The sequence below is a fragment of the Hypanus sabinus genome, chromosome 9 (genome assembly GCF_030144855.1).
Source record: "Hypanus sabinus isolate sHypSab1 chromosome 9, sHypSab1.hap1, whole genome shotgun sequence".
NCBI classification, from domain to species: Eukaryota; Metazoa; Chordata; class Chondrichthyes; order Myliobatiformes; family Dasyatidae; genus Hypanus; species Hypanus sabinus.
In genome coordinates this window covers 15,109,056-15,133,624 of record NC_082714.1, presented here as the reverse complement: position 1 = coordinate 15,133,624, position 24,569 = coordinate 15,109,056, and the positions used below count along the sequence as shown (strand labels likewise).

Here is a 24,569-nt window from a genome sequence, read left to right as displayed (position 1 = left end):
AAACTGGAAGTAGAAGTACTACATTTGGATTTCCAGGTGGCTTTCAAAAGGTACCATGTGAACACCACTCTCTCCTCAGATGCTGCCTGACCTGCTTAGTATTCCAGCATTTTTTTTTCTTTTAAGATCTATTATTTCACTTCCTCATTTTCTGAGTTAACATCTAGTCTTGGTCTGTTATTGTCACCTGTACCAAGATACAATGAAAAGCTTTCTTTTGCATGCCATTCTGACAGATCATTCCATACCCAAAGACATCAAGGTACTAAAAAGGAAAAGGAAAGCAGAATGCAGAATACAGTGCTGCTATTATAGAGAAAATGCAGTGCTCTCTCTACTGCCTTTATTCAATTTTTAATAGAATAAATCATTCAACTTTTAAAAGTAGACACAATGAAAAAGTGTTTTCTCACCTTTTTCATTTTGTCTATTCCTTTTAAAAGTTGAATGACTTTTAAAAAATTCAAACAATGCCTTAAACCCCATGATCAAACGGTGTGACTGAATAATTACTTGAAGCCATTTTAAATCTTTTAAAATGAATCAGATTTAATATCACCTGCACAAGCCATTAAATTTATTAACTTTGTGGCAGCCGAACAACGTAATGCGACAGCAAGAGAGTATTTTGGATAAATTAAATGAGTAGTGCAAGAAAATAGTGAGGTCCTGTCATGGGTTCAATGTCCACTCAGAAACTGATGACGGGGAAAGAAGCTGTTCATGAATCATTGTGTGCTTTCAGGCCTCTGTACCTTCTTCCTGATGGCAGCAATAAGAAGAGGGCACGGTCTCGGTGATGCAGGTCCTTAATGATGGACAACACCTTCTTAGGCACTGTTCCATGAAGATGACCTGGGTACTACAGAAGCTAGAGCCCAGGATGGAGTAGACTGACTTCACAATGTTCTGCAGCTTATTTCAATCCTGTGCAGCAGCCCCTTCCCCCCCTATACCAGACAATGATGCTACCCATTAGAATGCTCTCCACAGTATATCTGTAGAAATTTGCAAGTGTTTTTGCTGACATACCAATTTTCCTTGAACTCCTAAAGTAGTATACCTGCCATCTTGCCGTCTTTATAGTTGCATTGTTATGTGGGGTCCAGGTGAGGTCCTCAAAGAATTGACACTCAGGAACTTGAAATTGCTCAATCTTTCCACTTCCGATCCCTCTGTGAGGACTGGTGTGTTTTCCCTCGTCTTGCCCTTTCTGAAATCCACAATTAGTTTTTTTGGTCCTACTGATGTTGAGTGCAAGGTTGTTGCTGCGACACCTCTCAACTAGCTGGTATATCTTGCTCCTGTACACCCTCTCATCACCATCTGAGATTCTACCAACAATGGTTGTATTGTTAGTAAATTTACAGATGCTGTTTGAGCTGTGTCTTGCCACACAATCATGGGTGTAGAGAGAGGAGAGATGAAGGGGTGTAGAGAAATGGCTCAGATATTCAAAGAAACTTAAAAAGCCTCCCAACTTTGACAGGCAGGCGAGTGATTGAGTTTTAGCTCCTAGCAAAGGATACAAGAATGTACTGGGAAATGGCAAAGTCCTTCTTGCCAATGAGACCTTCCTAAAAGCTTGCCAGCTGATTCCTGGAAGGTGAAGAGTCAGCTCATTTGGACCTTGGCATCTGATCTAGGTAACAAAACGATGAGCACCTCATGACCTAATAGCTTTTGGCAAGCGTGGAATCCATGACTCTTTGAACAAACTGAGTGAGTCGCTTTATACTGCAGACCCTGACAAGATTAGGCATTTTCCTCTGAAAATTTGCATTTTATGGAGCCATGCAAAATGCCACTGACAGATTACTCACTTAATGCAAATCAAGAGCTCAAGGAACCCATTAACTTGGAGAATAAACAACAGCTAGCTTTGTTGCAATGACCTGCCATTCAAATCAATAAGTTATACAGGAAATAGTCAATTTAACCAACAACCACCTGGAACAGAAACAATCTGAATAAATTTTAGGAGGAAGGGCATAGGCAACAATGCAGAAAAGATGTGCTTATTCCAAAACTATATATCTATTCAAATGAATCAATTCAGAGGGAACAGAACAGATGAAAAACTTTGAATGTTGCAATGGTTCCTTAAAAAAACACAAACATTAACTTAGATATCACATTCAAAAGTAACAGTCCAAACATGGAAAAAAATTCATATTTGAAAAGTATATTAAGAGTTTTGCCTGACAAAAACCTTGTGGCCATATCTGACCACCCATCTCAGTAATACAAATCTCATCTATAAAAGAATGCAATACTGGCAAGATTCAGGAAGTTAGTTCTTTTGCAAAATATCCCAAGTTTTACAATTAGCAATGTACCTTACAAGAGTAGGTACTGTAATTAAGGTGATCAATTATTTGTAAATGAAGCTCCTAATCAATGTGATAAATCTAGATAATCCATTCTTTGATCTGATTTTGCAATCCACCTCATCATGGCCCTTGCACCTTATTGTCTACCTGCACTGAAATTCACTGAAGCCATAACATTATATACTGTGTTCTGTTATTAATTTTCCCTTTGTACTACCTCAATGTACTTACGTTTGGAATGATCTGTACCAATGGCATGCACATCAAGGTTTCTCCACTATCTTGGTGCATGTGACAATAAATAAGCTAATTTCCAAAATGTTGATCAAAGGACAAATGTGTGAAAAGACCAGAGAAAGTATCCCTGCGCTTTTTGGAAAGGTGCCATAGATTTCGTTTTGTACACACATGAGAAGGTTTAATGCTTTTTTAAATGTAGCAGTGCACACAAAATTCTAGAGGATCTCAGCAAGTCAGGCAGCATCAATGGAAGGGAATGAGCAGTCAGTGTTTCAGGCCAAAACCCTGGGCCGACATGGTACCTTCAATTCCCGCCACTGTGGCTAAGGAGTTTACATGTTCTCCGCATGGGCTTCCTCCAATATCCCAAAGATGTACAATTAGGGTGAGTGAGCGAGCTGTGACCATTCTATGCTGGCGCTGGAAGTGTGATGACACTCGCTGATTTGATTTGATGGAAACCACACATCTCACTGTTCGTTTCAATGCACAATAAAGCTAATCTTTCATCTCCCTCCGGAAGTTACTGAAACGTCATCCAAGATACTAATTATTTTTCCTTTGAAGCTAGAGCCTTTTAACTCAATGTAAGAGTACAATCAACTGAACCACAGTTAACATCATTTTGAGGATTTTCTAAAACTGCTATTGTTCTATGGACTGGCAAGAACTGACAAATGGTCCATTGAACAACAGTAGCTTTAAAAAAAATCCTCAAGAGCTAATTATTGACCTCAGGAGGAGGAGACCAGGAGTCCATGAGCCAGTGCTCATCGGACGATCAGAAGTGGAGGGGGTCAGCAACTTTAAATTCCTCAGTGTTACGATTTCAGAGTGCCTGCCCTGGGCCCAGCACGCAAGTGGAATAACAAAGAAAGCATGGCAGCGCCTCTACATCCCTTGGAGCTTGTGAAGATTTGGCATGACCTCTAAAACTTTGACAAACTTCTGTAGATGTGTGATGGAGAGTATATTAACTAGCTGCATCACAGCCTGATATGGAAACAGCAAAGCCCTTGAACAGAAAGGTCTACAAAAAGTAGTGGGTATTGCTCAGTTCATCACAGGTAAAGTACATCTGCCCAGCACTGGCTACATCTAATTGTCGCATGAAAGCAGCATTCATCATCCGGGACCCCCACCACCCAGATCATGCTCTCTTCTCACTGCTGCCATCAGGAAAAAGGTACAGGAGCCTCAGGATTCACACCACCAAATTCAGGAACAGTTATTACCGCTCAACCATTAGGGTCTTGAATGAAAAGGCTTCACTTGCCCCAGCACCGAAATGTTCTCACACCTATGAACTCACTTTCAAGAATTCTTCATCTCATCTCATGTTCTCGGTATTCATTTCTTATTTATTATTATTTCTTTCTTTCTGCATTTGCACAATTGCTGTCTTTTGCATATTGGTTAAACATCCATTTGGCGGCGTCTTGCATCGATTCTATAATGGTTATGCTGTTATGGATTTGTTGACTAAGCCTGCAAGAAGATGAATCACAGTGTTGCATATAGTGACATATATGTACTTTGATAATAAATTTACTTTGAACTTTGAACGAGGAAAGATAGAAGGAAACACTCTACTGCAGCAAACAACAATCGATCTTGGTGCAGTATCAGAGGACTGGAGGATGGTAGATGCTGTTCTGTGCAACAAAGGCAACAGTGATAATTTCGGGAGTTATAAACCAGTGAGTCTTCTGTCAGTAGTGGGAAAGCTCATGATGAGGATTCTTCCAGAGAGGATTTACATCCACCTGGAGAAGCATATTCTGATTAGGGATAGTCTATCTTTTCGGCTTTGTGAGGGGTAGATCATGCCTTGAAGGTGGAGTACAATGTTAATGGCAGGATTCTTAGCAATGTGGAGGATGAGAGGGGTCAAAATCCATAGATCCCTTAAAGCTGCCATGCAAGTTGATAGGGTGGTTAAGAAGGTAGATGCTGTGTTGACCTCCATTACTTTGGGGATTGGCATCTTTCTACCACTTCCCTCTGCTGCCACCATCAAGGCAATTTTGATCCAATTAGCCAGCTCACTCCTTGAATTGAACTTTTTTCAAGTACTGACTATATCAGTGGTTAAGTTGTGCTGCTCTTCACACTTTCACACTGAATTTGGCCCAGAGAATTAAAATGAAGAACTGCGAAGAGATAGACAGAAATACCTTAAGTCTCATAGCTTATTTAGCAGTAGCACTGGTGATCACTTGAATGCATCGTTTTCAGATGGTAAAATTGCTGATCTACCAAGACTGATATGACAAGTAATATTAAAAATATTTTTTCAAAAATTAGCCAAGTCTTGGCGCCTGCAAAGGGAAATGGAAAAACATCACCCTTGTGCTTATACTTGTGTATTTATTCTGAGTTGAGATTGCTGAATGACTGTCACAAGTGCAAGTAGCCGATGAATCAAAAGAACTGTGTGACTATCACATGTGCTCTATGGGCATTTGTCCAGATTTCTTAACAGCAAAACATTCTACTTCCCAGAGATTCTGCTTCTATTTTGTTACCCCAAGTTAAACTACACAGATGATTGACCAATATAGTCTTTAGTCACTGACTCACACATCTCAAGATGTCAAGTTCAGTGTTCCTGCTATCATCAAACCAGAAAGTGCTGGAAATATTCAACAGGTCAGGTCACATCTATGAGAATTAATGCTTTTGGGTCCAAGATCCTTCATCACAACCACAAACATTAACCGTTTCTGTTGCCATTGATGAGGTCTGACCTGCTGAGTATTTAAATCATTGTTTCTCTTTTAATTTTTAGATTCGCAACATCCAGCTTCGACCCCTTCCCCTCCCTCCCCCACTTTCATCTGTTCAAAAGTTCAAAGTAAATTTATGATCAAAGTATGTCACCATATACTACTCTGAGATTTGATTTCTTGCAGGCATTCACAGTAGAACAAAATACAACAGAATCAATGAAAAGCCACACGCAAAAAGACAATCATTGTGCAAAAGAGAAACTGTGCGAGTACAAAAATTAACAAATAAAGATAATAATGAAGTAAATAAATATTACTGAGAACAAGAGTTACACAGTCTCTTGAAAGTGAGTCCATAGGTTGTGGAATCAATTCAGTGTTGAGTGAAGTTGTCCACTGTGGTTCAAGAGCCTGATGGTTGAAGGGTAATAACCGTTCCTGAAACTGGTGTTGGGGGATCTAAGACTGCTGTACCTCCTTCCCAATGGCAACAGCGAGCTCTGCTGGTTTCTGCTGTTCAGCTGACTGTGAACAACAGAGCAAGACAGGGAGGAATAGCTGGAACAAATCAGGGTGTCACAAGAAGAAAACTGGCCATATCACCCCTTCCTAATCACTTCCTACCATTTCACGACATATGCCACTGATATTAAATCTGATTCTGATTCTGGCTCTGGGAGGTTTATGTTGAAGTTAGGCAACGGTCACACCCACCTGCGAATCTCCTGCAAAGGAGCCTGCCAAAAATCAGTCAAGACAGGAATGAATAATAGTTGGAGTACAGTCAGTAAGCACACATGGATCTTTAAACTGGGAAAAAAAATTATAACAGGGGTGGGGGAGAAAACTGACAAAGGAGGAACATGATTACACAAGCCTTTGTGCAGAAACAGTTGACTCTGCAAAAATTTGCAACTGCACTCACCGATCTGTACCTGCTCCCGTTGGCTCAGTGCAACAAATGCTGAAGTATCATCTATCCAAGACACCTGGATGTTACCTAGTATTAGAACAAAATCACAGTCACATACAAATATTTAATAAACTTGTACTTCAAAATGTCACCTGATAGGAAGAGCATGATTTGAAGCCTTTGTTAAATCAAAATAAACTGTTAGCATTTTACTAAACCCAAGTCATATTTTTTGATATCTGATTACAATGCATGCCATGCAGTCATCAAAAGCACTTTGTTACTTTCAGACATAAAGGAGATAAAACTCTTCTTTTAAAAAAGTACCATGTTCCTAATTTGGTGCAGGAATAAGCTTATTTCAGGGAAGTCCAAAGTTCATTCATTTAATTCATGAAGTCAGTTAAGCCCAAATTCTAGTTCAGTAACATCTTAAAAGTCATCTTTAAGTACTTTTTTCTCCCAGGCAGTTAATGTGATTACCCATTCTAGTCATCAGCACACCCCTCTCTCTGTTGCACCTATTTGCTGCATTGCACTTCAAACACTTAAAGCCATTTTTAAAAATATAACTGTTAACATCACATATACATGCTGGTATTTATCTATTAATGCACATTTTATTCCATATCCATACTTCAACATCTAACTTTATATTATATAATTCTTTATAATTGTTCAATGTTATTTTTTGTTGTACGTCACACCAACACACACCCAGTGACTCAGGAACAGCTTCTTCCCTTCTGCCATCCAATTCCTAAATGGACATTGAATCCTTGGACACTACCTCACTTTTTTAATATATATCATTTGTTTTCTTGCATGATTTTTGATCTATTCAATATACATATACTGCAATTGATTTAGTTTTCATTATTAGTGTTTTTTTCCCTTCTATACTATGTATTGCATTGAACTGATGCTGCTAAGTTAACAAATTTCACGACACGTGCTGGTGATAATAAACCTGATTCTGACATTGTGAATAAAGTTGATTCATCGCAACTTAATCTTTTTCACCATCTGTAGGCTTACAACACTAATTTGAGACCTCCTCTAATTAGCTGTTTTCTACTGGACAATGTAATCACATTGTTTGAACTATTCTTTGATCTATTAACGCACGGCAATAAACTACTGAGGAAGGGTAAGCAACATACACAAACTGCTGGAGGAACTCGGCAGGTCAGGCAACATCTACGGAAATGAATAAACAGTCAATGTTTCGGGCCAAGACCCTTCATCAGGACTGAAAGGAAGAGGGAAGATGCCACAATAAAAAGGTGATGGGAGGGGGAGGCAGCTAGTTGGAAGGTGACAGGTGAAGCCAGGTGGGTGGGAAAGGTAAAGGGCTGCAGAGTAAGGAATCTGATAGGAGAGCAGAGTTGACCTTAGGAGAAAGGGAAAGAGGAGCAGACGCTGGGGAAGGTGCTGGGCAGATGAGAAGAGGTAAAGGGCCAGAGTGGGGAGTGGGGACTATAAGAAGGGGGAGGGGACAGAAATTTTTTTTAAAAAACAGAAAGGAGAAATCAATATTCATACCATCATGCTGGAGGCTATCCAGGCAGAATATAAAGGTACAGCTCCTCCACCCTGAGGGTGGTCTCAAGTTGGCACAAGAGGAGGCCATGGACCGACATGTTGGAATACGAATTGGAATTAAAATGTTTTGCCACTGTGAAGTTCCATTTTTGGAGGGCGGAATGGAGGTGCTCAATGAAGCAGTCCCCCGAATTACAATGGGTCTCATCAATGTAGAGGAAGTCGCATTGGGAGCACTGGATACAAAAGATGACCCCAGCAGATTTGCAGTGAAGTGTTGCTTCACCTGGAAGGACACTTTGGGGCACTGAATGGAGGTGATGGAGGAGGTGAATGGGCAGGTGTAGAACTTTGGCCACATGCAGGGATAAGTGTGAAGAGAGAGTTTAGTGGGGAAGGATGAATGGACAAGAGAATCATGGAGTGAGTGATCCCTGCAGAAACTGCAGGAGACAGCAGCGTGGAGTTAAAGATATGTTAGATGGCACAGTCCCTTTTGAGATGGCGATAGTTGCAGAGAATGATGTGTTGGATGTTGAGGCTCAAGGGGAGGAAGAGTAACATATGGAAAAATAAAGTTACAATCCTCAACAGAAATGTATTTTGGCAATTGGCTTCCAAGTTTGATAACCCAGGCCTCTTTCAAATTCTTCTACAGAACAACTTTTGACATCTTGTCAAGTTGACAAGAGTCCATGATATTCCTTAAGTTAACTGCAATTTCTTGACAAGGAGATTATGAGAAAGTAATTTATGTCATCCAGAGATCAAATTAATGATTTAAGATCTGCAGGCATTTCTCACTTACGGTGAATTGACAAAGCTAATTCTGTATTTTTATCAAAAGTAGGTGATTCTGCTCTATTTAAGCACATGACAGTGGGATTAGTGCATCTGTAGTGATACTGGAGGAATACTCAGCTTGGCGTTTTCCTTCTGCCCTGTCAACACAGAGTTGGCCACGTAGCCATCATATTTACATTCCATAAAACTTCTAAAACAAATAATAATAAATATTGAAAATGCTCATTGGGCCAAACCACTCAATCCATTTTCACTTCAGCTCCACTAACTTTCATCAGAAAGGTTTCAACCATCCTTCAGAATGATCAGCTGCCTGTACCTTGACACTGTTCCTATCTAAAGGTGTCACCTGACCCATTGAACATTATCAAATAATTTAAAAATTTACTTTGGAACACAAGTTCTTATTGTCGGCCTGTCTGCTTTCTCAAAAATATGAGAATCTCAAATCTCACTGAAGCCTCTGTGCATCTTCTTCCCAGTTCTCACTACCACCCAGTTTTGTGCTACCTGTAAGTTTGCAGCCATTACATTTAGTTCTCTCATCTCAATCATTATATTCACCATAAGTAGCTAGGGCCCAAGCTCTGAATCTTGTTGTGCATCACTAGTCACAGCCTGCCATCACAAAAAGGATCGGTTTATTCCAAGTGCTTCCTGTATTACAAATGTTACATGTCAGTAAACCTACGTGCATTAATCTACAAATCTCATTTCCAGAAAAGTTAGGATATTTTCCAAAATGCAATAAAAACAAAAATCTGTGATATGTTAATTCACGTGAACCTTTATTTAACTGACAAAAGTACAAAGAGAAGATTTTCAATAGCTTTACTGACCAACTTAATTGTATTTTGCAAATATACACAAATTTAGAATTTGATGGCTGCAACACACTCAACAAAAGTTGGGACAGAGGCATGTTTACCATTGTGTTACATCACCTTTCCTTTTAATAACACTTTTTAATCGTTTTGGAACTGAGGATACTAATTGTAGTAGATTTGCAATTGGAAATTTTGTCCAGTCTTGCTTTACTTAAGACTTCAGCTGCTCAACAGTCCGTGGTCTCCGTTGCCTGATTCTCCTCTTCATGATGCACCATACATTTTCAATAGGAGATAGATCTGGACTGGCAGCAGGCCAGGCAAGCACACACACTCTGTGTCTACAAAGCCACGCTGTTGTAGCTTGTGTAGAATGTGGTCTGGCATTGTCCTGCTGAAATAAGCATGGACGTCCCGGGAAGAGACGTCGCCTTGATGGCAACATATGTCTCTCTAAGATCTTAATATACGCCTCAGAGTCAATGGTACCTTCACATACATGCAACTCACCCATGCCGTGGGCACTGATGCACCCCCATACCATCACAGGTACTGGCTTTTGCACCTTTCACTGATAACAATCAGGATGGTCGTTTTCATCTTTGGCACAGAGAACTGGACGCCTGTTTTTTCCGAAAACTAGCTGAAATGCGGACTCATCTGACCACAGCACACGGTTCTACAGTCTTTCGGTCCTACTGAGATGAGCTCGGGCCCAGAGAACTCGCCAGCGTTTCTGCATAGAGTTGATGTATCGCTTCCTCCTTGCGTAATACAGTTTCAAGTTGCATTTCTGGATGCAGCGACAGACTGTGTTAAGTGACAATGGCTTTCCGAAGTACTCCCGAACCCAGGTGGCTATAATTGTCACAGTAGCTTGACGGTTTCTTAGGCAGTGCCGCCTGAGGGCTTGAAGATCACGCGCATTCAGTGGTTCCGACCTTGCCCTTTACGCACTGAGATGTCTCTGAATTCTCTGAATCTTTTCACAATTATTATGTACTGTAGATGTTGAAAGACCTAAATTCTCTGCAATCTAGCGTTGGGAAATGTTCCTTTTGAACTGACTAACAATTCTCTCGTGAATTTTGGTACAAAGGGGTGAGACACGACCCATCCTTGCTTGCAAAGACTGAGCCTTTGATGGACGCTACTTTTATACCCAGTCATGATACCTCACCTGCTACCAATTAGCCTGCTTAATGTGGAGTCTTCCAAACCGGTGTTACTTGAATATTCTGTACACTTTTCAATCTTATTTTAACTCTGTCCCAACTTTTGTTGAGTGTGTTGCAGCCATCAAATTCTAAATTTGTGTATATTTACAAAATACAATTAAGTTGGTCAGTAAAACTATTGAAAATCTTTTCTTTGTACTTTTGTCTGTTAAATAAAGGTTCACGTGAATTAACATATTGTAGCGGTGTGCTACACGCAGCGCTAAAATTACGACACGGAGTTGGTAACTGCAGTCGAAGGAAAAACTTTATTCGAAATCCTCAGCCTCACTTTTAAGCCTCCCTCAACCTGCCCCCCCGTGGCGCAGAGGCTCCAAAGCTCTGTGCTCGCAAACCCCCGTAGGCTATCTAATTGTGAGCCGGTTCGGATGTGCCAGGAAATGGGTTGCCACATAACCCCCCCCAGAACCAGCGATACACCCCCCAAAGTCCACAGTCTGGGCCAGAACCTGCTTGGGAGGTCCGCCTCTGCGCCGAGGTGCCGGAAACTCGGCCGGTTGTGCCAGGTCCACATGGGCCGGTTTGAGGCGGTCCACTGTGAAAACCTCCTCTTTCCCCCCAACGTCCAGCACGAACGTGGACCCGTTGTTCCGGAGCACCATAAACGGCCCCTCGTATGGCCGCTGCAGCGGTGGCCGATGCCCGTCCCTTCGTACAAACACAAACTTACAGTTCTGCAGGTCTTTGGGTACGCAGGTCGGGTTCCGCCTGTGCTGTGAAGTGGGTATGGGGGCCAGGTTACCGAGCTTCTCGCGTAGTCTGCCCAGGACTGCTGCGGGATCTTCCTCTTGCCCCCGTGGGGCTGGTAGGAACTCCCCAGGGATGACCAGGGGCGCGCTGTACACCAACTCGGCCGACGAGGCGTGCAGATCGTCCTTGGGCGCCGTGCGGATGCCGAGTAGGACCCAGGGAAGCTCGTCAGCCCAGTTGGCTCCTCGCAGGCGGGCCATGAGGGCCAACTTCAGGTGACGGTGGAAACGCTCCACTAGCCCGTTCGACTGTGGGTGGTAGGCAGTTGTGTGGTGCAGCTGAGTCCCCAAAAGGCTGGCCATAGCTGACCACAGGCTGGAGGTGAACTGGGCACCTCTGTCGGAGGAAATGTGGGCCGGTACACCAAAGCGAGATATCCGGGTGGTGATCAGGGCTCGGGCGCAAGATTCGGAGGTGGTGTCGGTGAGCGGGATAGTCAGGAGGTGCCGCGCGGCTGACAGGGGGCTCACGATATCCACATGAATGTGGTCGAAACGCTGGTGGGCGGGATGGAACTGCTGCGGTGGGGCTTTGGTGTGCCACTGCACCTTGGCCGTCTGGCAGTGCATGCACGTTTTGGCCCATTCACTGACCTGTTTGCGGAGTCCGTGCCAAACGAACCTGCTGGAAACCATCTGGACAGTTGTCCGGATGGAGGGATGCGCCAAGTTATGAATGGAGTCGAAAACACGGCGCCGCCAGGCTGTCGGGACGATGGGATGGGGCTGGCCGGTGGCGACGTCACAGAGTAGGGTCCTCTCACCTGGGCCTACGGGGAGGTCCTGGAGCTGCAAACCGGAGACTGCGGTTCTGTAACTCGGAATCTCCTCATCCGCCTGCTGCACCTCTGCCAGTGCCTCAAAGTCTACCCCTTGGGAAAGGGCATGAACGGTAGGGCAAGAGAGCGCATCCGCCACGACATTGTCCTTACCCGAGACGTGCCGGACATCCGTCGTGTATTCAGAGATGTAGGACAGGTGGCGTTGCTGGCGGGCGACCAGGGTTCAGACGCTTTTGTAAACGCAAAGGTAAGCGGTTTGTGGTCCGTGAACGCGGTGAAGTGCTGACCTTCTAGGAAGTACCTGAAATGCCGGATTACCAGGTAGAGCGCCAACAGTTCCCGGTCGAAAGCACTGTACTTGAGCTCGGGTGGCCACAGGTGTTTGCTGAAAAACGCCAGGGGTTGCCAGAAACCTGCGATGAGTGGCTCCAGCACCCCACCGACTGCCGTGTTAGATGCGTCCACTGTGAGGGCGGTAGGGGCGTCCATTCTGGGATGTACTAGCATTGCGGCGTTCGCCAAAGCTTCCTTCGTTTGAACGAAAGCGACGGCGGACTCCTCGTCCCAGATAATGTCCTTGCTCGGACCCGACATCAGGGCGAACAGGGGGCACATGATCCGGGCAACTGAAGGGAGGAAGCGGTGGTAGAAACTGACCATACCTACGAATTCCTGAAGGCCTTTGATTGTGGTGGGTTGGGGGAAGTGGCGGACCGCATCTACCTTAGCGGGCAGAGGGGTTGCCCCGTCTTTAGTAATCCTGTGGCCCAGGAAGTCAATGGTATCGAGTCCGAACTGGCATTTGGCAGGGATGATTGTAAGACCGTACTCACTCAGTCGGGCGCAGAGTTGACGGAGGTGGGACAGATGCTCCTGACGACTGCTGCTGGCTATGAGGATGTCGTCCAAATAGATGAACGCGAAGTCCAGGTCCCGTCCCACCACGTCCATTAACCGCTGGAAAGTCTGTGCGGCATTCTTCAGGCCGAACGGCATGCGGAGGAACTCGAAAAGGCCAAACGGGGTGATGAGAGCCATTTTGGGGACGTCGTCAGGATGCATCGGGATTTGATGGTACCCTCGGACGAGGTCTACCTTGGAGAAGATCCGTGCGCCGTGCAGGTTTGCTGCAAAGTCCTGAATGTGCGGCACAGGGTAGCGGTCCGGTGTGGTAGCCTCGTTCAGCCTGCGGTAGTCGCCGCACGGTCTCCAGCCTCCCGTCGCTTTGGGCACCATGTGCAGGGGGGAGGCCCATGGGCTGTCGGACCGCCGGATGATCCCCAATTCCTCCATCCTCTGGAACTCCTCCTTCGTCAGTTGGAGCTTGTCCGGGGGAAGCCGCCGAGCACGGGCGTGGAGGGGTGGTCCCTGGGTCGGGATGTGGTGCTGTACGCCGTGTCGGGGCATGGCCGCTGTGAACTGCGGTGCCAGAACCGATGGGAAATCCGCCAGGACCCTGGTGAAGTCGTTGTCGGACAGCGTGATGGAGCCGAGGTGAGGGGCTGGCAACTGGGCTGCACCCAGGGAGAACGTCTGAAAGGTCTCAGCGTGTACCAGTCTCTTCCTGGGCAGGTCGACCAGTAGGCTGTGAGCCTGCAAAAAATCCGCACCCAGAAGCGGTTGGGCTACGACAGCCAATGTAAAGTCCCACGTGAACTGGCTGGAGCCGAACTGTAGCTGCACCTGACGGGTGCCATAGGTCCTTACTGTGCTGCCGTTCATGGTGCTCAGGGGGGGACCCGGTGCCCTGCTGCGGGTGTCGTAACTCGTCTGAGGTAAAACGCTGATCTCGGCACCAGTATCGACCAAAAGCCGGCGTCCCGACCTTCTATCCCACACATACAGGAGGCTATCCCGATGGCCAGCCGCCGTAGCCATCAGCAGCGGCTGGCCCTGGCGTTTCCCGGGAACTTGCAGGGCGGGCAACAACGGCAGGCTTCTGAGCCCCACCGCTGGTGGTAGAAGCACCAGTGTTCATTGGGCCGGGGGTTGGCGGGCTCTGTGGCCGGGCCTGGACTGGTTTGCTGCTGGGAGCGTGACTGGGAGATCTGTGCGATGGACGCCCCGCTCACCTTTATGGCATTCCACAGCAAGTCCGCCCGGGCTGCCACCTTCCGGGGGTCACTGAAATCCGCGTCGGACAGCAGCAGGCGTATATCCTCGGGCAGCTGCTCCAGGAATGCCTGCTCAAACATGAGGCAGGGTGTGTGTCCGTCAGCTAGAGACAACATCTCATTCATTAAAGCCGATGGAGGTCTGTCGCCCAAGCCATCCAGGTGCAGTAAACGGGCAGCCCGCTCGCGCCGTAAGAGTCCGAAAGTCCTGAGGAGCAGGGCTTTGAATTCCATGTACTTGCCGTCTGCCGGGGGCGACTGTACGAACTCCGCGACCTGGGCCGCTGTGTCCTGGTCGAGGGAGCTCACCACGTAGTAGTAGCGGGTGTCTTCTGAGGTGATCTGGCGAACGTGGAATTGGGCTTCGGCTTGCTGGAACCATAGGTTCGGTTGCTGTGTCCAGAAACCCGGCAGTTTCAACGAAACCGCATGAACAGAGGCGGTGTCGGTCATTTCTGGTCCAAAAATCGTTTGGACCGTCGGGGTCACCAATTGTAGCGGTGTGCTACACGCAGCGCTAAAATTACGACACGGAGTCGGTAACTGCAGTCGAAGGAAAAACTTTATTCGAAATCCTCAGCCTCACTTTTAAGTCTCCCTCAACCTGCCCCCCGTGGCGCAGAGGCTCCAAAGCTCAGTGCTCGCAAACCCCCGTAGGCTATCTAATTGTGAGCCGTTTTGGATGTGCCAGGAAATGGGTCGCCACAATATCACAGATTTTTGTTTTTTATTGCATTTTGGAAAATATCCCAACTTTTCTGGAAATGGGGTTTGTATATGGAGCCCTGTCAAACTTCATATTCATAAAACACAGAACACTACAGCTCAATCAGTGCCCTTCAGCCCATGATGTACCAACATTTCAACCCTTTTATTTCTTTTCCCAATGTGCATGACCATATACTTCCCAACACTATTCCATCTGCCACTTCCTTGCCCATTCTTCTAATCTGTCTAAGTCCTGCTGTAGCCTCTCTACTTCTTCAAAACCGCTTGCTCCCAACCTATCTTCATATCAGCCACAAACTTTACAATAAAGCAATCAATTCTGTCATCCAAGCCATTGACTATAACGTAAAAAGAAGCAGTCCCAACACAGACTCCTGGAGAATACCACTAATCACCGACAGCCAACTATGCCCATTAATTCTAGTCTTATTCACCAGCAGAAACAGATTTCCTGCCTCTATCTTATCTATTCCTTTCATAAGTTTCCATAAGATCTTTCTCTTTTTCTTTCTTTCTTCGTTTCATGGCTGTCTGTGGGAAAATGAAACTCAGGGTTGTATACTGTATACATACATACTTTGCAAATAAATGTACTTTGAATCATTAAAGATCTGCTCTCATTCTTCTGTATTTCAGTGAATATAGTCTAAAGTGACAATTGCTCCTCATAGGTTAACTCTTCATCACCACAATCAACCTGGTGAACCTCCTCTGCACCACCTCCAAAGCCAATAAATCTTTCCTCAGATTAAAAGGCCAGGACTGCACTCAGTACTCCAGGTGTGGCCTCACCAGTACCCTGTGCAGATGCAGCACAACCTCCCTGCTCATTCACTGGAAAATCCTGATTATAACCACATGACTCATCAGGGGAAACTTAATCTTGTATACTTCATTTACAAAGTTTGCTCCAAGTGACAATGGACACAGGCATCATAAATAATAAATTGAAATTGGCAAACTTTTGAAAAATCTATAAAATTAGTCATTTTTGGAAGGAGATATATCAGTAAGTATATTTTGAAGAACCTTTATAAAAGGTTGAGATGCAGCATTAAATCCTTCATTTTTAAAATGGAAACAGCGTTGACCACATTGCTAGACTTTTATGAAATGAAACTTAAAAGTACTTTGCAAGAAGACAAAGGGAAGGATCCTACCAAAGGCACTGAAAAGTTGGTAGAGGTCACTGGTCTTCCATTCCTTGGGAAAACGAACATGGAGAACATGGTCTCTTTTTGGTTGCACTGAAAGAGAAAAGCAAACACTGGTGAGGTTGATGATAAAGCTTTGGTGCTTCAGGGATTCAAAACTTGGCGGATGAAAAAAATAAGTACAATTTGTTCTCTCAACACATGAATCAGTTAAAAATAGATGCATATGCAAGTAAGTGCCTGCCAATAAACAGTCATGGTTTAATCCTTGAACAACTGATGGCCTTCATTCTTACAAAAAGCTTTTCATTACTTCCACTGAACTGTTGTATAGATTCTTCCTTTTCCCTTGAGCTGGTCTAACATTCTTTTCCAAAGGAAATGCTAACACACTTCAGAGAAACAGAAACACATGACCACCATGAATACTGAGCCTGAGTTTTCTCTTTACGAGAATTCTCCATAATTGTGTCAGTGCCTATTTAACTGTAAATTTATTTATATTTATTTACTTGGAGATACAGCATGGAACAGGCCCTTCCGGCCCAATGAACTGTGCAACCCAGCAACCAACTGATTTAACCACAGTTCAATTACAGGACAATTTACAATGACCAATTAACCTACTAACCGGTGCGTCTTGGACTATGGGAGGAAACCGGACCACCCAGAGAAAACCCACATGGACATGGGGAGAATGTACAAACTTCTTACAGACAGCCTGGAATTAAACTCCAAAGACCGAAGCCCCAGGCTTCAATAGTGTTGCACTAATCACTGTGCGACTGTGGCACCCCTTCTTGACGAAAAAATTCTTGGAGGACAGGTCTCCCTTCAAAAGTGCAAACTATCAACGTGTCTGCCCTTGTTTCTGTGGGTCTTATAGGTTTCATTTTGTAGCATTGTAGCAGTTTCAGCAAAGTTCTAACCTTATTCCTCTATTTCTATAGCATGATCATATTTATTACCATAAACCACTGACAACTAGCCTGTTTAGAGAACATAGAAATCTATAGCACATTACAGGCCCTTTGGCCCACAATGTTGTGCCGACCATGTAATCTACTCTAGAAACTGCCTAGAATTTCCCTAGCGCATAGCCCTCTGTTCAGTTTATGAAATAAGCACACTTTCCATTCCAATCACATATCAAAGTTGTCTTAAAAGTGGAAATAAAGTACAAGTTAAAATAAACAGATTATAACACACAAAATTATTTGAATTTAATTTTGGATTTTCAAAGCCCTTAAGGAAATTAACAAGTAGTACAAAGTTGCTCTATGGGACATACAAACTGCTGCACATTTATGTACAGTTAAAATAATGTACTTACAATCTGGTCCACTGAGGTTCAGGTAGGGAATATCAATAACTCTCATTAGAAACAGTCTGAAAACAAAATAGAAACAACTCTATGAAGATTGTTAATGAGAAGTAAAGCACAATTAGATAGTTCTCTGGAAATCATCACCTGTTATCATGTTGGAGAGCTGAACTGGCTAAAGAATGCAATGGTTAGAATTCTTGTTATCTGCTACAATTTACATTGTTTAAAAACTAACATAGAGATGAACGCACAATCACCCAGAGAGGTGGGAATAGGTTAACTAAAAAACAGTAGACTAACAAAAAAGAATTAACAAACATACCACTGCACATCGATAATGTGCAATCAGTTGCATAAACTGCCCCAAGTAAGCAACTTGCCCAACATATTTTGCATTGTTATTGGCGCCTATGCTTTGAGTTGGGAAGTGCTACTTGCTACTTATTCTGACCAGCTGGATGACTGTCACCAATGTTTATAAAATATAGGGGAAAAAAAGGCACACCAATAGGTTTAGATCACCCAGAAACCCAATGTCTTAATCTTCCACATATATTACTAAGTCCTCTCCATTAGAGTCATAGCAAACAGCAGAAACAGGCCCTTCAACCCATCTGGCCTCTGTCAAACCATTTAGAATGCCTAACCCCATTGACCTGCACCCGGACCATAGTCCTCCATACCCCTCCCATCCATGTACCTATCCAAACTTCTCTGAAAAGTCGACGTCTATATCGTAGGCACCACTTGCGCTGGCAGCTTGTCCCACACCCTCACCACCCTGAGTGAAGAAGTTTCCTCTCATGTTCCCCTTAAACATTTCACCTTTCACTCTTAACCCATGACCTCAGTCTCACCCAAACTTAGTGGGGAAAAGCCTGTTTGATTTATCCTGTCTATATCCCTCATTTTTTTTAAACCTCTAACAAATCACCTCTCAATCTCTTGTGTTGTAGGGAATAATGTTATAACCTATTAAATCTTTCCAAGTAACTTAGGACCACCAGCATTAGGATGAAAATAAAATCAATTGTCAAATTCAAAATTGCAATCAGACTTTCAAAGTTACTGAGTAACTGTAAAACACTTGCATGCAAAATTATTAGGATACTTTGTTCTACTGCAAACTATAGCAGATAGATGTTTACAACATAACAAAAGGCCCTTTGGCCCATGATGGCCATTATACCAAATTAAGTCAAACCTATCTGTCAGCACATGATACATATCTCTTCATTCCTGCATGTTTGTTTGCCTGTCTAAACATTTGTTAACCAAACCTGCTTTCAGCACTCCCCAGCAAAGAGCTACTGGCAAGCAATACCCTTCTGTAAAAAAAATCCTGCTCATCTTTAAAGTTTGTTCCCTCACCTTAAATGCACATTCTTTAATAGTAGTCTAGACATTTCCACCATGGGAAAAGATGAGAGATATACCTTATCTATATATCTTAATGTTATAAACCTCCATCAGCTTCTCCTAAATCTCTGACACAATGAGCAGTCTAAATCAGTCCAACTTCTACTTATAACGAATACTCTCTAATCCAGGCAGCATCCTGGTGAACTACTTCTACAAGCTCTCCAAATTCGCCACATCCTTCCTGTAACTGGACAACTAGAACTGCACATAACTGATTTCATTACCTTTGAAGGGCAAGTTCATACTGCTTTGGTAAAATATCTTAAATGCATCAAACTTATTATATAGACCTCTGGATGAACCAGGGTTCAACAGCCAATGAAGAGTAGTCATTATTATGATGGAGGGGAAAGGTTTCAGTATAGAACCTCCATCCATGGACCAAAATGAATTGAAATCTAGGTTAATGAAAGAAGCAGCCAATTATATGCAGCTTAACCTTGCCAAGAGACTATGTAAGTTTGACAAAAAACAAATAAATACAACAAGAGTAAGAGGAAAATGAGGGATGAAAGAGGCAGGCAACACAGAGTCATCACACAAACTGAATGCAGATATTCCTTAAATCACCTAATCTGTGTTCAGTTACTTCGTCATAACTGAATAGAGAAAGAGCACCATGGAATCCCCTCCTTTTGTATGGGAAAATGATGCAAAAGCAGTGGTCACCAGAGATGGAAAAGTAAAGTTGTGAATGAAATACACCCTTCAGAATGCTGAAATATAGAATAGAGGACTACATAGAATAGGGGACTATACAGAATAGGGGACTTTTGAACCTGGAAGAAATTTTTAATGATGATTTATTGAATGCGAAGTTTGAAAGGCAAGGACAAAGAAACTCTGTCAAAGGGTCTGTTTACAGATTCTGTGCTTGCTTGCTGCAATATGGAGTGAGCTCAGTAAGTGCTAGAAACACAAGTTCCAGTCAAGTGCTCTATCAACTATGGTAAGGGGAGTCATGTCCTCCTTCTTGAAACAGCTCAGTGATCAAGATGGGAAATCAAAAGCTTGGTGCAATAGATCTTGTAAAGCTTCTAGAAGAGTTAAGAGATTTAGGGAGAGGATTCCACAATATAGATCAAAACAACAGAGGACTTGGCTGTCAATGGTAAAAATATGGTCAAAGATCTCAAAAGCCTGCAGGGCTGCAGAGAATATTTGAAATAAATGGAAAACAATAAAACCAAATCCTGTAGACACTAAAAAAGCAAAAAAAAAAGTCCTAAAAATAATCAGTAAATTCGGCAGTGCTTTCTACAGAAACTATCCACTTGCACCAGTTTAACCTTCTGCATCCAAACACAGGAATCTGCTCTGAGGAGATCATGACTCTTCAAAGTACAAGAATTTAAGTCAACTTTAAATTTACATATTGTATTAATTATCTGATTAACATAATAGCCAGGAGCAAAACACCTTTCATGCCATGAGTGTTAATTGTGAAACATGTTTTTTCTTGAACAAGGTAACTTCTTCCAACACAGTCAAAAGTTGCAGGTAACGTTTCAGTTTGATTCCAAGTAGTAGTAAAACACTGCAGTGTTTGAGCTATCAAGCAGACTTGACCAAAAGTGGATTTCCATCACTCCAACCCAAGTGATTATCTGAAAATAGATAGATCCCCTTAACTAGGTGTTAAAAGCTCAACACCATCAACAGTTAAATTTTCAATTGAGTAGATAAAATTTGTAACATTAGAGGCTATCACTATATCTTGGATTTCTTGAACTCCAGTAGCTGGAATAAAATTAAAGATCAAATACTGAAATAAGCTATTAAGAATCTTTTAAAAAAAAATCTCACTTAACACTGATTCAAACAAGATTAAGATCACATGCTCTGGGATGATCCAGCTCTTGCTTAGCCTTGGGTGGCTGTTATCAATTAACAGGATCTGATTTGAGAAGCACATTTAACTGCAGAGCTTGGTGAAGTCAGCTGTCATTTCTTGGACCCTTTGAAAAGTACCAAAAAGAGAACTGCTCCCCAACCTGCTCCTCCGTTCCTCATTAATTCTAGCAGCAAGGACTGGGGATTGGACCGGAAAATTCTTCCTGACTTATTGCCATTATAAACATCAGATAATTTATTAGAATGATGTTGCTTATGGATAAATATCAGTCAGTGCCACACAAAGAATTCCAGATATTCTATGAATAATGCCTTGGGATCTGTTACATCTGTCAAAGAGCGGGCAGGATCGTGGTTTCAAAATAGTACCTCAAACACTGCAGCTTTCTTTGCAACACTCTACTAGAATTTTAACTTAAATTTTTACTGGTAGGTTTCTGTGGTAAAATCCAAACAATTTCTAACTCAAACAGCCTTGGTAAAATCTGGGTTTAGTCAACCTCGAATCACAGGCACAAACTTTCACAAGTTGACATATTAAAATACCCTACAATGGACAGATCAGCCTGTCAGAGGAATCAGGCTTTCATCTACCGGCAGGTACTGGAGAAATTTTCTCCGCCTTGGTTTCCCACCACCCTTGCCGCCTTTTTCTTCTGTGGAGAGCACTTTGACTGGTTGCATCAACACTTGGGATGGAGGAGCCACTGCACAGGATCGGAAAAAGCTGCAGGGGGCTGCAAACTCAGCTCGCTCCATCATGGGCACTAGCCTCCCCAACATGGCGGACATGACTCAGAAAGGCAGCATCGCTCATTGAGGACCCCCATCAGCCAGGACATGCTCTCTTCCCAACGCTACCATTGAGGAGTAGGTGCAGGAAGCTGAAGACACATGTGACACACTCCACCATCAGATTTCTTAATAGACAATAAACCCATGGACACTACCTCATTAAGTTTGAGTCTTATTTTGCACTACTTATTGTAATTTATAGTTTATGTATTGTATTGTACTACTGCTGCTGCAAAACAACAAAATTGATGACATTTGTCAGTAATATTAAACTTGATTCTGACATCCACAAGGCCTTGCTGTCCAGTTAAGCAGACAGGGAGGCCTTTGCTGAAAATCTCTACCTCCTCCTCGCCTTGACTGCTACTTTAGTGGTAACAAAACAACAAAAGCTGGGGTGTCTACTATTACATACACTCTTCTAAAATCAACATAGTAGAAATTATGCCTTCATTGTTGTGTCTTTATATGTCTTAGGTAACAAGCCGACTGTGAGAGAAAGAGGGGCAGACATGGAGCACACGAAGGTTTGGGGACCATACCTCAGTGATGCCCCCTTTAGGAATTAAGGATTTATTTCTGAAGAAAACTTACGATGAACAAGTTTGCCTACCTAATGGTGTAAATGAAGGATGAATATGTACTGTTAATTGCAAGAGAAAAGAAAACAACAGCCACACTTTCCTGATATTCGGGGCATATTTTTTTACACCCTGCAGCAAGGTAATATACAGTAGATTTGTGTGCATAATGTATATTAGGATTTTTCATAAGAATTTTCAGTGGTCATCTTGAGGAATTTATAGGGAGTGTGGGAGAAGGGGAACGTGATCCGAAGAAGATATTAAAATGCAAGCTACTTTAGGTTGATCACCTCCGCCATAAGCAGGACTTCCTAGTGGCCAAGCATTTTAATTCTAATTCCGCATGTCAATCCGTGGCCTCCTCTTGTGCCAAGATGAGACTATCCTCAGTGTGGTGGAGCAACAACTTATATTCCGTCTAGGTACCCTCCAACCTGGTGGCAAAACATTGTTTTCTCCTTGTGGTAAATAAATTGCCTCCCTCCAACCTCCTCCCCCACCTATTCCTCTATTCTCCACTCTGACCTTTTACTTCTTCTCACCTGCTTGTTACTTCCCCCTGGATCCCCTCCATCTCTATTTCCGATGCTCCATTCCGGTCAGATTGCTTCCTCTCCAACCCTTGACCCTTCCCCGTCTACCTGGCTTTACCCATCACCTTCCAGCCAGCCTCCTTCCCATCTTTTCATTCTGACATCCTCCCCTTTCCTCCTCAATCCTGAAGAAGTGTCTCAACCCAAAATGTCAACTGCTTACTCTTTTCCATAGATGCTGTCTTACGCAATGAGTTCCTCCAGCATTTTGAGTGTGTTGTTTTGGATTTCCAGCGTCTGCAGACTTTTTTGTGTTTTCAATATTGAATTTGAAGTTCCATTTTCTGGATTTAAAAAAGTCTTCTTCCAGATGTTTAAGGAATTTATAGATTTACTTTAGTTTCCCAAGGTGTTTTTTTCTTTGCTTTTAAAAAAATCTCTGAATCACAACATGTTGGGAAAACTAGCAAGAATTGGAATGATTAATTTACATCTCCAGAGGTATATAATTAATATCGACGCCGTGTCCTGCTGAAATTTGTACATTTTAAACCACCCGATTACAATCCTGTTACTCGGGAAGAAATAGTTTTGGCCAATACTATGCTGAAGTTTGACTTGACAAACTTTCAGCAGCTTGTTCCAATTACTGGGGAAGCTTTAATACAAAAGAAGATAATTTTGGGCTCGGAAATGAGCAGTTCTTTAGCTAGTCGACAAATAACATGACACAATGGAGGGAAATCCCCAGAAACATGAAACTGATTTCTCCCCCCATAAATGCTTTAGCTCTGATCACAATTGCAAAGAAGTTTTCGTTCTTTAAGAATTCTCCCAATTAAGTGGCTGCCCCAATAAACTAAAGGACCAATTAAGTGAAATATACTGTATTATACAAATGAACATACACAAAATGCTGGAGCAACTCAGCAGACCAGGCAGCATCTCTGGAAAAGAATAAATTGCAATGTTTTGGGCCTAGACTCAGGACTGGTCTGAAACATTGACTATTTACTCTTTTCCATATATGTTTCCTGGCCTGCTGCAATCCTCCAGCATTTTGTATGCACCGCTTTGAATTTCCAGCATCTGCAGATTTTCTCTTGTTTGTGGTATTATACAAATGTTCCATTTTTCAAAACAACATTTTTCTCATCTTCATGAACAAGTCATTCTTTATCTAAAAAGACCACAAATTACATTTTCTTCTGCGTGGTGATTCTGAACAAGCAGAATGCATTTCCCAATATGAAAATGTACACCCAATTTTTTTAAAGTGCAGAAAATATACTTTTATAGCATTTATAGTGTGCAATTTTCACAAACTATTTTTCTTTAAAAAAATAAGTAAGCAAATTAATATAATAGAGAAGCTGAGAAGGTTTGGTCCCCTTTGTCACCATCTTGACTTTAATTGAATGTAAAGCAGTTCTTATTTTGCTTTACGGATGGACATTGACACGTGATTTTTTTGAAGGGGGGGGAAGAATTCCCATTCCTGATATTTTGGATTAAACCTTGCATTTTTGATTCTTCTCCACTTATTGTATTATAATTTTTTTTTAAATTCTAAAGTGCACTGGCCACTCATTTCAGATGATTTTCCCTCTCAAATAAGCAATGATCAAACTTGTACTAAGAATGGCTGAATTTGGGAAAATACATCGCCTGGTAATGAGTTCTGTTCACATTTAACGTATGCTTCCCTAGTGCAGGCCTCTACACATTTCTAAAATAAACAAAATGAACTGAAAGACACTAATGGGTACAAGTGATAGTAGGATCCACACAATTTAGCCTGTAATGAAGATATACAATGACAACAAGAGGCCAGATTGGGATTTGGCAATGCCAAACTGAGCTGGAATTAATATTTTCCTTCTGTTTAATTTTG

General features: G+C 42.8%; 1 protein-coding gene across 3 annotated transcripts in view; it reads right to left on the bottom strand.

The window, feature by feature from the left end:
- The window catches only part of parn (poly(A)-specific ribonuclease (deadenylation nuclease)), a 167,848-nt gene that overhangs the window by 88,550 nt on the left and 54,729 nt on the right, over window positions 1-24,569 (bottom strand). For all 3 annotated transcript variants that reach the window (XM_059979084.1, XM_059979085.1, XM_059979086.1), the window contains exons 19-21: window positions 17,494-17,549; window positions 16,167-16,253; window positions 6,231-6,305 (exon numbers count right to left, since the gene is read on the bottom strand). In XM_059979084.1, the coding sequence (XP_059835067.1) occupies window positions 6,231-6,305; window positions 16,167-16,253; window positions 17,494-17,549 (218 nt within the window). The remainder of the gene's footprint in view (window positions 1-6,230; window positions 6,306-16,166; window positions 16,254-17,493; window positions 17,550-24,569) is intronic.